A 15,208-nucleotide genomic window follows, 5' to 3' on the forward strand; every position below is an offset into this window, starting at 1 on the left:
TCTTATTGTCTTTCTTATTGTCCAGTTCTGTATGAATAAATAAATCTTTAAAAAAAAAGTATATTCCTTTCTTATTGTCTATACAACTTTTTAACTGAAAATATCACAGAATATTTTGGGGTTTGTTATTATAGTTTATTTACACATTGTGGAAACTTCCCTGTGTACCAAGAGAAGAGAAAGATTAAACACCCAAGTTCAATAATTATCAGCATTTTGCCCATCTCTGTCTGTGATCATCACCTTCCCATGGAGTACTTAAAAGCAAGTCACAGGCCCTCCATGGTAGCGTAGTGGGTTAAAGCACAGCACTGAGAAGCTAAAGCCACTTCCTCATGAGCTAGATTCCCGCATGCCCCGGAGGTGACTACACGGCATGGCAGACCTCTCCTGACCAGCCCGCTGCTCCCCTCAGGAGTATACTTCATCGATCCGCCTGTTCTGCTCCCCACTCTGTCTCTGGTGAAGCCTCTTGGTGCCCCTAAGCCTCTGGCGCCCCTAAGCCTCTAGCCTGTACCCCAGTTCTGTATGCACAATAAATTTTTTTTAAAAAAGCAAGTCCCAGCATCTTATCATTTCACCATCATCTGAAACACATACTATCTATTAGTGACCCTTATGCTATAGGTACTGTGCTTACCTTCTCTAGTCCTCAAAATAAGCTAGCATAATAGAGTCCAATCCCAAACTATCCATGTCTATTTTTATATGCCAGTAGTTTTTCTCTTTCATGTCTTGGCACATACTGTTTCCAATAAACGATGGAACCTACTAGAGAACTTCAGTGTTCTGCTTTCATCAGACAATATCAGTCATGTCTATGCACAGCAGAGCAATTTTGTAACTAAATAGAAAGTTGATGTGCTGCTTAGCAAATTCTTATGGACAGGTCAGGCAGTAATATAATATCCAACCCTGCTGTATTCACAGGAATTTAAAAGTACTTTGTAATACCTAAAGAAAAAGAGTTACCACAGGTAATATCCATATAAGGTTTGCTTCCCATACACTATTTTAATAAATCCTCTCTTAGCTTATTTAACTTTAACTTTCATTCAATTTTAGTTGATCCCATGATGTCCAACTGCTGTTTAGTACATGTGATGCACTGAATCACTTTTAAAGGACACAAGCTTTAGTGGCCAAGTGCTAGAGCTAGTTTTAGGGAGTGCTATCACTCTTAGGAAACTCTTTATGGCTTATAAATTTAAATATATAATCCCTACAACATGCTAGAAAACTTGAAGATCTGCAAAGCTGGGAAAGTACCAAATAATCATTAAGAGACCAAATTCCTAAAAGCAGCAAGTTGTCATTACAAAGTGGTGAAAACCCTTCAGTAAGTCAAGGGAGAAGTTAAATATAAACCCTGACTGAAAAGTTATCTAGACTCGTACCTGAGGAGTTACCAAAAAAGCATTTCAACCATGAAACATGAAAGAATCCTGCAAAATACTAATGTTTGATGAAGGGGGTTGGAGTGGGGATGGAGGGCCTTGGGCTATGTGGAAGAAGGTTTCTAAAGAGGTAGTTAAAAAAAAAGAAGGTATTGCTGTTCATCAGACCACTCCAGACTTTTTAAAAAACATTTCACTTAGATTCAAACATAAGGGTTAAACTAACTTTCCACTCGAGACTGCATGTGCAATTTTAGCTTGCGCTCCCATTTAACACAAAAGAAATCAAGCATTTAAACACTAAGTTTTAAGACTTACATCGGAACCCACACTCCTCATGGTGCTTTGTAAGACTGGTTTAGTCACAGAAAGCTTTCCATTCACTGAGCTGTTAGCCACTGGGGTCGGTACCACATTTACCACGTGATTAGGTAGCTGTGTGGTTCCCCCTGAGACAGCCAGGACTGGCTGAGGGCAGGGAAGAACTCCAGGGGCCTGAAGCTGTACCATGGTAGGCTGAGAAAGCACAACAGTCTGAGCTGCAGTAGAGAAAAAAAGAAAAGGCATTAGAGGTATGCAACATAACAGCACGGGAAACATTCAGTCTGCTTTGCAGATAGAATAGTAAGATCATACTGAGGTATTTGAGATCACAAATTAAATACGATCAGCAATATACATTCATAGCAACCTTTGCTATTGTTGCATTTTTAATGAAACCAACTAAATTCATGCCCACTGATGTTATTGTTAATATGGGTATATTTCCACATTTATTTTTCTCAACTATATATAGGCATGTCAAAGTTGTTAAATTATACAGACTTCTCTAAGTATTAACCTCTAAAATATATTCATGCTAAAAGGATTTTTCCTATTACAAATAACAAACCTTTTATACTAAACACAGAGAACTACATTTTAAATAATTGGATTTACAAATACATACGACACCGACAAAAGATGAACAGAGACTCAACTCAATACTTGGGAGAATAAGGGCTACAAATATCAAAACTGTTATAACCACTTGAGATGAATCTTTAGCTACTAAACACAGACAACATAAATCTGTAATTTAAAAATAACTGGTACATGACACAACTCCTCCCCCCCAAAATCATTAAAGTCTATAAATCTTCTCTTAGTCTTCATACTTATCATTATTTTTAGAATTTGCTAACTTGAGGAAAAATGATACCATTAACTAAAGACCCAGGCAATCCTAATACTAAGCTATTAAAAATTTTATCTGCCAGCTGAGTGACTCCATTCAGATCTGGCCAATTTTATAAGGTGCTGAAAGCCTTCCTCATATCCACAGCTGCTTGAGTCAATCTAGCAAAATCAAGGTGTACAGGAACCACCTACTAAACTCTCATATATAATTCTTCTCTGAGGAACTAAAAAAAAAAAGCTTTATACTTTCAGAATGTGTAACATGACCCATGCTCAGCTCAGTACTTCAAAGGGCCAAGGAAAACTAAAAAATCAAAAATGCTTCAGACCACCTGTTACTTAGAACATCTGTCTTAACTACAAAAAATAGTTTATGAAATCAAAGTCCTTATGTTTCAGATGGCCTCACAAAGTATACTATTGTGAAAGTAGAATTTAATCAACAGCATTTTATACCAGATAAATGAGTAAATTGGTAAGAAACACCCAAATTATACAATTTACTTAAGGCATAAATGATCACTGAACATTTTTATCTTCTCTTTTTCCCTTGGAATAACTTATTTAGAAACCAAAAAATGAAATAAGGAAATAATTCATAAGCAAATACAAATATGCTTAGGTCAAATATGCAAATAGAAATAATCTATAAAAGAAATAGCTTACAACCATGTTGTTAGGATTTTAATAATACTATTAAGAAATTGTACTCCATGTGGTAGTATGTAGATACACATTGATCATAATACAACGTTTAAATGAAGAGTTCAACCTAAATACAGGGTACTTCTCTTTACTATCAAAAAACATTTTGGATACCACCAAGATGCTCATGGATGCCTCTTCTTTTTGAGAAAATAGATGATGAGGAAAAGTTATTAAAACTGAGTCATGTTTATGGTTAGTGAAATAAGCCAGAAAGAAAATGAAAAATACTGCATGGTTTCACTCATAGCAGGACCATAAAGGACTGGGGCGGGGGCGAAATAATAATGAACAACTATATACCAGCGACATTTTATGGGGTGAAGTGAGGAATGAAATCAAAAATCAAAAATAGGGCAAGGGGAAGTGCACTGGACTATGGTGATGGCACATGGGTGATTTGGTGATGGGAAGCCCAAGGGGATTACAACTGAGATAGAAAGGCACAAAATGATGTAAAAATAAACTATTATATTAAATTTTTAATTTTTTTTAAAAACTGAGTCATGTTTAAAAACAAATCTGTAGTTTATTACTCAGAAGCACAGCTATGAAAACTTGTAAAAAGCAACATCCTGATATTAGTGAGAAGTGATGCTTCCTGATTTATGAATCATTTTAAAAAGTCAATTAGGTCTTTTAAAAAATACTGGAAAACAGCAGTATAAAAATATATGAAACAAATTATTTACTCAGTTCTCAGAAAATGCTCACCACAATACAGAGCTGCAGTTGCTTTGCAAATGCCACCTGCACTTCTCCCACCACCTCTAGCCCACGATCCACAGTCTACAGGCTGAAGACCATTGACTCAACCCACTACTTTGAGAACAACATGTCAGGAAGCAGTGCTCCAGATCCTGTAAGTTTTAAAACTATGATAACAAAAAAACCTCTAAGCACTGCTCTATGCATTTGAGGAGAACACAGCAGACAATAAGCATTAATAATGAAGTCATTTCAAAAAAAGGATCTTGTTTCTAGCTCCAGTTCCAGATTTAAAGCACATGCAGATGTCTTGGTCATATTTCTTCAACTAATTAAGAAAAATAATTCAAGACTGCACTGTTTTTGACCTTGCTCAGAGAACCCCATCAAAGAGGGAAGAAGATGGAGGTAAGATCCGCACCAAACGTGGCCCCCAGTCCAAACCCAGGCCACTGCTGCCTCCTTCCATCCATGATGCAAATTAAACCCTTTCATCCCAGAGTGTCCAAATCCTCAAGTTACCAAGCAGCCAAGTCAAGGCGCCTTTAAATATTTTAAACATACTTGGGCTCAAAACATAATGAGGAGAAACAACTACATTTCTTTCTATCACAATGTGTTCAAAGCAAAGAACTAAAAAGCTGGCATGGTGACTGGCTAAATCCTGACCAAGTCACACAATGCAAAGGAGAAGACTGTCTGGGGGGCTTAAATAAATAACAGCGGAAAATAGTTACAACTGTCCTAGATGGAAACTTAAAAAGAACACACCAAAAAGCTGTTTATCGTTTGCAGCATGTTCAAACCCTTTCTGGCATGACATATAAATCCTCCCCATTGAAGAGGGGGCTAGAAAGGATGCTGGATGGTCTGTGTGTGTGGATGCTGGCTGTCTGTCTGTGAGTCACTGAGTGCCAGTGTTCCCTTTCAACCTCCGTCAGAGATTTCAAATCATGTCTCAAACCAAACTGACTTGGTTTAAACAGTACAGCTTTACAACTTTGAGTAAATCATTTCTAAGTATGTTCATTTTCTCATCTATGAAATAAAGATAACAATTACCACACAGTTGAGATAAGGACTGAGTGTGAGGTAATGCATTAAATACTTAGAACTATGACTGACATGTAAGAGTAAGAGTTCAAATGTTAGCTATTCTTTTTTAATATACTCTATTATTATTGATTTTTGGTATAATAATTCATCTTTTTCTTTACAATAACAGCTTCTATAAGAGCATTACTTGAATTATTAATTCATCCCCATTACTATTATTTAACTGTTCAATGTAAATTTATTAACTCATAATAATGGTAGAATTCTTGAGAACAGAGAACACAAGTCAGAGTTCTGTTGAGGCAATACACTATGTAATTAATTACACACAGATCCTGCCCCAGACAGCCTGGCTCAAATTCTGGCTCCACCTCCTGCTAACACAACGTATGGGGCAAGTTATTTTACTTCTAGCCTACATTTCAATGGTTTTCAACTACCCAAAAAGCCCCACAAAGAAACATGGAAATCATTCTAGGCATTTTCCTCTGTCCGTTGTCATCCTTCCACACCATCCAATCACCACGCCCTATGATGCCACACTTTTAAGATCTCTTCTCTCGAGGCAATTCTCCATTTTCACTAGCAGCCCAGGCTTTTATCACCTCTCCTTTGCACTACTCAAGAGTCTTAAGGGACAGGACTTAGATGTAGTAGACAAAAGTTGCTCCAGGCAAGTAGAACATTATGAGCCAGGAAAATAAGAGAATGCAGGGGTGATGGTCAGATTAGGTGGAAGGAAAAAGTGATTTGTACAAAGGAGATATAGAATACTGTAAAGTTAGAGTCTAACATGAAGCAAAATATGAAGGGTTTACATTCCAACCTGGAGAATTTGAACATCATTTCATTTCCATTGGTAAGAAGTACTTAATATTGATACTTAACATCAATTAACTATAAAATGCCTCTTCTGGGGCCATCCCTTGTGGCGCAGCGGGTTAAAGCACTGCACTAAAAAGCTTAAACCACTTCTACTTCTGCATGAGTTCGATTCCCACCTGCCCAGGAGGAGATCCACATGGCGTGGCAGACCTCTCCTGACCCACCTGCTGCTCCTCTCAGCAGTGTACTTTGTCAATCTGCCTGTTCTGCCCCCTGCTCTGTCTCTGGTGAATCCTCTCACCCTTCACATCTCTGGCCTGTACCCCAGTTCTATATAAATAAATAAATAATCTTTAAAAAAAAATGCCCCTTCTGTATTTTCCTTCTTTCTTACCTCCTATTCTCAAATAAATAGAACATATACACATAAACTTGTATGTTACAGTAATACCACCTTCTAGCTTATACTATAAAAACAGACAAGTATCTTGTATCAACACAAGTTCCCCCTAAACAAGTTATCTCCAGTTAAAAGTAAAGCACAGAAGATCTAAGTTATGTATAATTAGGGTTTCTGGAATGGATAAACTTGCTCAGAAAAGAGCCATTTGTTTTCTTGTTATAAAGTAAGACCATCTATCATTCAAACATACCTAATGGCCTGCTAGGAGCAAATTTGTAGTAAAAGCCCCTACTTTATACACTAGCCTTGTTAATGTAGAACTTTATTTTCTATACCGGTGTTTTAATAGTTTATGGGAACTACAATGAGATTAATTTCTTAGCCATGGGAAGACACAGACCCTTCGGTGATCTTAATAAAAGTTTTAGAATCTACTCCTAGAAAAATCCACACATGAACGCACACACTGCACCTAACATTTCACTGCAAGAAATTCATGAACACTTTAACTCCATTCACAGAACACAAGAGTATCCATTCCACAGGACTATTTTTCACATTAAAAAAAGACAGCAATTTTGACTATTCCCTGAGAGGGCAAGTATCTGGAGTTTGTTTACAGTTTTTGCTAGAGACTGGCTGGTGGATTTTCAATTAGTTACTCACTTTCTCACGTTGTTCTTTTTTTATCAGTGCCATTCTGTCTGACTATGGAATAGCACAAAGCTAGCAAAGTACCAGGAAGTCAAATATATGACCTGGCCCTCATTAAAACCAATCTTAAATAAATAAGCTAACAACCCACAGTTGGAAATATAGTCATAAAGTATGTATAACATTGGGGTTTATTTACAACTCACACCCCATTAACACCTAGTGCTACTTGGTGCTGACAAATTAAATCAGAGAACCCTGCATGCGTTTTCCTTTTCTCATGTGCACATGTATCATAACACATATAATGAAGAGTACTATGCCTAAGAGACTGCTGTGTGCAAATGATTCCCTGGGTTTGCCCAAATTCTGGTATTTAATTTCAACACTGACCTCAACTCCTTGTAGAATCAAGTATGTGATGCCATCTAGTGGATAAAAGATAGAAACACAGCTTCAACTATCAGCAGGAGGGATTCAGGTCTCCTAATGCCTTGTTCAGGATCATACTTACCAAACCATGCAGCCTCCTGAGATTAAGAGGCAGATTCTATTACCAAAGCAATGTATTAAATTCAAAATGGACCATATGCTTTTAAATACTAGCCTTTTGATAAAAATAAATTTCATACAAAAAGAAATCTGATACCAAAAAAATCCCAGATTTTCTGCTGTATCACAAATGGTTATATAAAAACCTTGTAAGTCCTATGGACAGGTGTATTCACAATTAAAACTGTAGAAAAAAGAACTATTTGTGCAGTTGTGATAACTACCTCCCTTGTAGGATGAGAACCATACATACACACCCTCTCAGAATCAAGGACAATTCCTGACATACAGCAAATGCTCTGAAACTACAACCTGAATTAAAACAAATTATATGACATTAGTTTCAGCATCTCCAACTAAATTCATGAAGCCTCAAATTTCACTCAGGTACCTTTAGTGGGTGCAGGGTGTATACTGATAATTGGTTGCTGCTTTGCAAATGGCATCAGTGTTGGTAGTGTCTGAATAATGATGGTCTTTGCTGGAACACTGGTGTTTGTTTGAGCCTTGGGTGCTACTGGAAGCAATAAAGGCTTGGGCTGAATTGAAGGTTTTGAATTAATCTGGATTTTTTTCTTTGGAGTCAGTCCATTTTCTGTAGAAAAACCAAACCAGAAATCAATCAGAGGATAATTAAGCAAATGCTAGAAAACAGATTCAATTATACATCTTTCCTTACATTATCTTGACCTCTGAATAACTATCTTTAGCTAGAGTTTAATTAGAGCTACTCTATAACTTGACAAACTAAAGAAAGGTTTAATCTGAGTCTTCCTTTTTCAACAAGCTACAGCGTTGGGAAACAAAAAAAAAAGGAGAAACAAAACCCTAGTGATTAAGGAAGTAAGAAATGTCATAGCCAAATGGCTCACAATTCAATATCTTTAACTGCAACTTTGAGACCTCTCTTGAAGATGATGGGACGTAAGTCTATTTTAAAGTATCTTTACCTATAAAAACAAAAAAGATGAATTCTTCCCTTTCCACTCCACATTAATTATTCATAACGAACAAAACTCATACACTGACTGAAAACAAGCCAGTTTAATAAGCATGTGCTTGATTAATGCTTCTTTTCAGATAAATTCAGTTAAAGAAGTAATACCAGTTTTGCTCCTGGCACCAATGACGGGCTTATCTTCCTTCAGGGGCTCTAGTGAGGAAGGACCTGTAGCGCTTTCACCATATAAGGAAAAGGGAGACAGCTGGGAAGGAGATGACAAATCCAACTCCTCCTGTAGCAAAATAAACAAACAAATTCATGCAGAAGAATACAACCCTTACCAGAAAACTGCTCAGAAAGAGGCAACATCCATATACAGAGAAACACTGTAACACAAAGGTCTTATGTATCAGCAACAGTATCTCTCTCCAGTGAGGACTAAAGACTATGGGTGGTAAGTCAACGTCACCCATCAATTCTAAAGGAAAAAGAACTTTGCAGAGTATATCTACACCATCCTCTTAAAGCACTATTTTATTTAGTGAGTGATGTGATAATGCCAACATAAAGAGACTAATGTGTTCCAAGTCTATTAAGAGTGAATCTGTTTCATTCTGTGAAAATAAAAAAACTTAGAGTAAAAGTAGCATTTCAATCCCAAGAGATTGTGCAGTAAGCATTAATCAGAGAATACCTGTTTACTCTCAGTATGACAGAGGTCCCTTTAAGTCAAAAAACCAGAGGCATAAATTATGGAAGAAGAAATAGATGTGAATGAAAGGTATCTTATAAAGAAAAACATCATAAAGTTAAAAGACACATTCTCAGGAGAAATTAGTTGCTGAAAAATGGACGAAGGCCAGGAACAGCCATTTCACTGAAAATGAAATGTAAATATGGCTAGACAAATTTAAAAGAAAAAAATGTATCAGATAAGAATAAATAAAAATGCCCTGGAGAGAATATAGGAGAAATGATTGCTCTCAGCCATGCTGGCGAGAATGAAAAGTGCTCCACTGAGCACCGTCACACCTGCTCAGCGAGTGGCCATAGCTCCACCGCACAAGCTGTGCAGAGCGCCCATTTGGGGACAGATAACGGGTACAAGACAACACAGGAGGAGACTAAAATTTCCATGAGTTAGATGCTTAAAAGTGATTTGATCAAATTCACAAGTATTCCTCATAAAAGTCCTACAAAACAAGGGTTTGGGGACATACGCCATGCAAAATAAAGCTATGCATAGTTCTACAGCCAAGGTACTCTGAATGGGGAACTATTAAATGCATTCCCATTATAGTTTGGAGGAGAAACAAAGAACTGCTTTTCTGTGATTCTAGCAGACATTTTCTGTTATGTTAGAAAATAAAATAAAAATAAATGTCAAAATAGAAGAGACAGAAGTGCTTTTGTTCTGCAAAGCACTGTCTCTACTTAGAAGACCTACAGAGCTAGCTGAACAAAGATTTGACTAGGGAAATAGTCAAAGTCACTCAGAAGACATACTAAAAATACTTCACTCATAATAGCAATAAAAGACCTAGGAATTCATTTTCTAAAGAATATGCAGAATTTATATAAATGAAAACTATGAAACTTAACAAGGAGGCATAAAAGAAAAGCTGAGTAAACAGAGAGATATAAATATCTAGTGATTATAAAGGTGATATAATTGAGAAAATTCATTCACTTTTAGAGAAATGAAAATTAGATCCTGTGCTAACCCATGTATTAAGATATTAAGAAATCTAAATGTGAAGTGTCAATTATAGAGCTAATAAAAGAAAATGCAAGAAAATATCATTGTGGCATGCAAGCAGACTTCTTCAACAAAACTTCAAAAACAAACCAAAGAGACAAGTGAAAACCCAGGAAGGGAAATCTGGCAGTCACCAGCAACAGTCATCTCAGCAATTTCACCTCTAGGAATATATCCAGAGATATCTTGGCAAATACATGAAGTAAATTATATGCCAAAGCATTTACTATAGCATTGTATGAGTCCAGAAAAGACAAAAAACCAAACAAATGTTCACCAATAAGGAAGTCATTGAGCAAGATAAATTCCAGTAATACAACAGAACACTGTGCAATCATAAGAAAGAATGAACAGGATCCCATATCCTGAAGTGGGAGTTATCACCAGGACATACTACTAAGTTAAACAAGCAAGGTGTAGAACAGGAGATACATTGGGTTGTCAGAAAAGTCATGGCGCACTTTTGTATAGAAAACATAGAAAAACTACACCATGACTTTTCAGACCACCCAGTAGTATGCTCTTTTGTGTCACGAAGTATTTAACAGAAAAGAACAGAAACCAGGCTTCTGTGTCAATAACTTGTTACGCGCTTTGACTTCAAAAGTAAATTGTTTAAAAATCAAATTACTTGAAGAAACTGAGAACTTCTAATAATAGCAATCACAGGAAAGCTTCACAGGAGGAGTATTAAGTCCCCACTTAAGGGACGAACAGTTTGCCAAGGGAAGGAAAAAGTGGGCCTAATCCAGACAGAATGAAGAGCCTGCGCAAAAGGAAACTACAAGAGCCACCTGCTCCTGTCTGCTGCCTGTGTTTGGCATGGTGGCTGGCACAGCTGTGGGAGGGGTGCAGTGTACCAGGGCTGTCAGGGAGAAGCCTCAGAGTTAAAGCAAAGAGAAGTGAGAAGGGTGGAGGACACAGTGAGAAAGATGGAGAGACAAGGAAGTCAGACATGAGGGCCATGTTTTTTGGGAACTTGAACACACCCTTGCAAGGACTGGGAAGTCATTAAGAGGTTTTAAGCAAAAAAATGGACACAATCAGGCCCTCCCTGGTGGCGCAGCGGGTTAAAGCACTGCACTGAGAAACTAAAGCCACTTCCACATGAGTTCAATCCCCGCCTGCCTCGGAGGTGACCACATGGCGTGGCAGACCTCTCCTGGCCCGCCCGCTGCTCCCTCAGCAGTGTACTTCGTCGATCTGCCTGCTCTGCTCCCCACTCTGTCTCTGGTGAATCCTCTCACCCTCCGCATCTCTGGCCTGTACCCCAGTTCAGTATGAATAAATAAATAAATCTTAAAAAAAAAATGGACACAATCAAATTTACGACTGGAAGATTTTTGAATCTAAGAAAAATCCTCTGCTACAAAAAACATGAAAAGTTAAGCAGAGAGAACAATTAAAACCCCTCCCTGGCGGCCTACGGTTTAAGTCTCAGCACTATGACCATTATGACCTCCAAAAGGCCCGAGCTGGGTCCCTGGCCATGTTGCTCACCCACTGGCACAGCCGACTTCTGTCTCCCCCGCTGCTCCGCTCTGCAGTGTATTTCAGTCAATCCACTTGTTCTGCTCCCCACTCTGTCTCTGCTAATCCTCTCACCCCCACACCTCTGGCCTAACACCCCAGTTCTTGTACCCCAAAATAAATTAAATAAAAATCTTACAATAAAGAAATCATTCTTTAAAAATAAATAAATAGATAAAACCCCACCGAGATGACAGTGAGCTGACTGGGCAGAGAGATAAATCCTAGAGACAGTACTGGGTAGATTCATCAAGACTTAGTAACTATATGCAGAATCTGCCAGAATGATACCTCAGTTCATAACAGATACAATGTATGGAAACATTAATTTGAACTTCCTTGTTCTATTTTCTCTTTCTCCATTCCTTCAGAATTTCCTTTCCCTGGCCTCAGAACTTTTGTCTGGTTGGAGAGCAAAAGCATTTTTAAGGAACTGCCAGACTGTTGTAAAAACCCTTAACCCATTCAGAAGGTATCGAGAGGCATTCTGAACTCAGGACACCATATGCAGTTCTCGGGTTAAGGAGTTACAAAAAAGACTACATTCTTCCAAAGTCCTCCTTCCTATAGCCTAACTGGGGGCAGAAAATGTAGCAGAGAGAAAAACAGTAAGAAAACAAACAGAAATAATAATAAATAAAAGTTCAGTGAAACAATGAGATTGTGAAGGTGAGGAGAGAGTCAAAGATGAACTACTCTCTAGTTCCCCATGGCCTTTCCTCAAGACTCAGTTTCCTCTTGATAAAATGAAACAAGGTTCACAGAAGCACTTAATAAATGTTAACAGCCTCTCACACACACATTTTCCAAACAGTATTTAATAAAAATAATTGTAAACGAACAGCTACTTACAGGGACATGCTGAGTTGAAGAACAGGAGTCCACTGACTGAGGCGATGACACGGAACAACTTGAGCAGGCTGGGGAAAGGGGCTGAGATTCTATCTTAATATCCTTAACTGAAAAACATGGAGTAAAATTGTGCTCACTAGACAATATAAAATCAGAATAAAATGAACACAAAAGAAGATAAAACAGACTCTTAGAAATGTAGCTCTATATGGAAGCTAAAGTCACCAACATATTTTCAAGTGAAAATGCAAGATGCAGAAAATAACAGATCTAGAATGCTTCCATTTGTAGAGTATATTATCTATTTGTATATGTATTTATCGCATTTGCAATAAATCTCTGGAAAGAAAAACATAAACTGGCAACAGTGGTTGTCCCTGGGGATCAGAACTTGTTGGCTAAGGCACAAGAACAGGAGATATTTTCTACTCTGTAGACTTTTTGTACCTTTTATGCCATATGCAAAAAACTGTAGCGGCCCCAAAAACTAATTCTAAAAAATACAAGAACCAGAAAACAAATACTTTAAAAAGCATGTTTGACAATACAATTAAAATGTTCCTATCCCAGCCTCCCCGTGGCACAAGGCGCTGAGTGTCAGCACTGTGAAGCTATCCATAGCCAACATAGCACAGTTTGATCCCCAGCCAGGGAGCTACAAAGATCCCCACATAGAGCAGCAGACCTCTCCTGTCTCACCCACTGCTCCCCTAAGCAGTGTATTTTGGTCAATCCACCTGTTCTGTTCTCTACTATCTCTGGTGAATCCTTTTACTCTCCACCTCTGCACCTCTGGCCTGTCCCCCAGTTTTTATGTGTAAGTGAATAAATCTTTAAAAAGTTCCTATCTTTTGAACAGTTAATTTATTCTATAAAAATTTACTAAGCCCAGGAAATATTCCTATGTAGGATGGGGGAAGAAACCACCTCTGTGGCAGATTGTGTTTTCTAAAGTTAGCTGCAAATTGTGTACCATCCCTCCTGATATTCTCTAATGTAATATCACCATTTCTCGATCAAAAAGTAGGTATTTCCCTTCTGCAGAATCTAAGAGGGCTTAGGACTCCTTCAATCCATCGAGTATGGCAATAATGCTAGATAAATTCCAAGGCTGGGTGACATGAAACAACACATTTCTATTCTGTGTCTGAGCCTGAGGAGTGCGACCTCTATTGGCTCACCTTGCCAAGAGGAGGCCATGCTCCAGCAGGTCACCTGGAGGCACCTTAAGTCCTCAAGTCAACACAGACCAGGCATCAGACATGTGACTAAAGAAAACTTCAGATGTTCTAGTTCCCAAATATCAAACTACCAAGCCATCATGCCATCCCATTTATGATGTGGGTATCCTGACAGAGAGAAGCCATTCCTGGTGTTCCTTATCCACACTCCTGACCCATTAATTCTACAGAGCATTATAAAAGGATTGTTGCTTTAAACTGCTAAGTTTCAGAATAGTCTGTTATACAACATAACCAGAACATTGGTCTTGTGTGGTCTATGCTCTCTGAGGAAAGACAGGCATTGAGAAGACAGATAAACACACAAAATAAATGGAACAAGAAGTGCAAAGTGGAATACACTTGAGATGAAGAGATGTGCCTGTTATCAGTCACTGCCTCTCGCTCTACGTCCTCCTGCAATGCCTGGGTGCAAACTATTAATCCACACTGGCTTCCCTGTAGGTCCTGTCAACAAGGGGTACTAGAAGGATGTCAGAAGGTGGGCAAAAGGGAAAAGGATGTCTTCATCATCCCCTCAGCTCCAACCCAGAAATGATATTTTGTGCCAGGTTCCAGGTTCCTTCAGCATAACCTATATGCCCCCTTCCAGCCCCCTAACATCAGCCACACAGTGCCTCCCTGTCCTCAAAAGCCCCTATACCTTAAATCACAGGTTTCCTATACCAAGTTCCTAAGTTCTGAGAACCTAGCCTCTTCTTTTTGATTTCCTAAGCTCTATCAGTTTGCAGATAGGTTAATCTCTTATAGAGATATTATATATAAATCACAATCAATATTTCTGATATTCTTTATTCATCATACAACCGGAACATAAGTATGAAGTTCTTTCTATTCACTTTGACAAGAAATTTATGTATGCATTTGCCATATCAGAAGTAAAAGATATAGTATCTGGAATGTTTAATCCACCAAAGTAGCCCAAAACCCCACCTAATTATGATTATTAGCAAACTAGAAAATAAAACAGGTCATTCAATGTTTTTACTGGTGAATTCATCATTACCTGTACAGAACTGGTTGTTAATGTCCCAAATGCCTGTCTCCCAAGGCATCAAATCCAAATCAAAATCAAGATTATCAAAATTGCTTTCCTGTAGGTTACAAATTAACAAAGGAATATTAGAACAATAAAATAGGCACATCTAGAAACCAACTTGTCAACACAATTTGTCATAAACAACTGCTACTACCCAACTTCATAAAAATAGTTTGCCTCAAGTCAACCAATACATTTGAGAATATGTCTTGGATAGCCTAGAAATGAATCATAAAATTCATTTACTTGAAGCATAGCAGTAACAATTAGGAAAGAAATAATAGACTTAACATCTACAAGTTCAACTGGTTTCTTTTTTTTTTTTTTTAAAGATTTATTTATTTGTACATACAGAACTGGGGTAC

At 37.9% G+C, this 15,208-nt stretch overlaps 1 protein-coding gene across 2 annotated transcripts in view; it reads right to left on the reverse strand.

The window, feature by feature from the left end:
- ATF6 (activating transcription factor 6) overlaps positions 1-15,208 on the reverse strand; it is a 173,729-nt gene that overhangs the window by 144,009 nt on the left and 14,512 nt on the right. For both annotated transcript variants that reach the window (XM_004688104.2, XM_012729154.1), the window contains exons 3-7: positions 14,811-14,898; positions 12,564-12,670; positions 8,585-8,714; positions 7,871-8,074; positions 1,716-1,936 (exon numbers count right to left, since the gene is read on the reverse strand). In XM_004688104.2, the coding sequence (XP_004688161.1) occupies positions 1,716-1,936; positions 7,871-8,074; positions 8,585-8,714; positions 12,564-12,670; positions 14,811-14,898 (750 nt within the window). The remainder of the gene's footprint in view (positions 1-1,715; positions 1,937-7,870; positions 8,075-8,584; positions 8,715-12,563; positions 12,671-14,810; positions 14,899-15,208) is intronic.

The sequence above is a fragment of the Condylura cristata genome, unplaced genomic scaffold (genome assembly GCF_000260355.1).
Source record: "Condylura cristata isolate star-nosed mole 26May11 unplaced genomic scaffold, ConCri1.0 scaffold00024, whole genome shotgun sequence".
Lineage (NCBI taxonomy): Eukaryota > Metazoa > Chordata > Mammalia > Eulipotyphla > Talpidae > Condylura > Condylura cristata.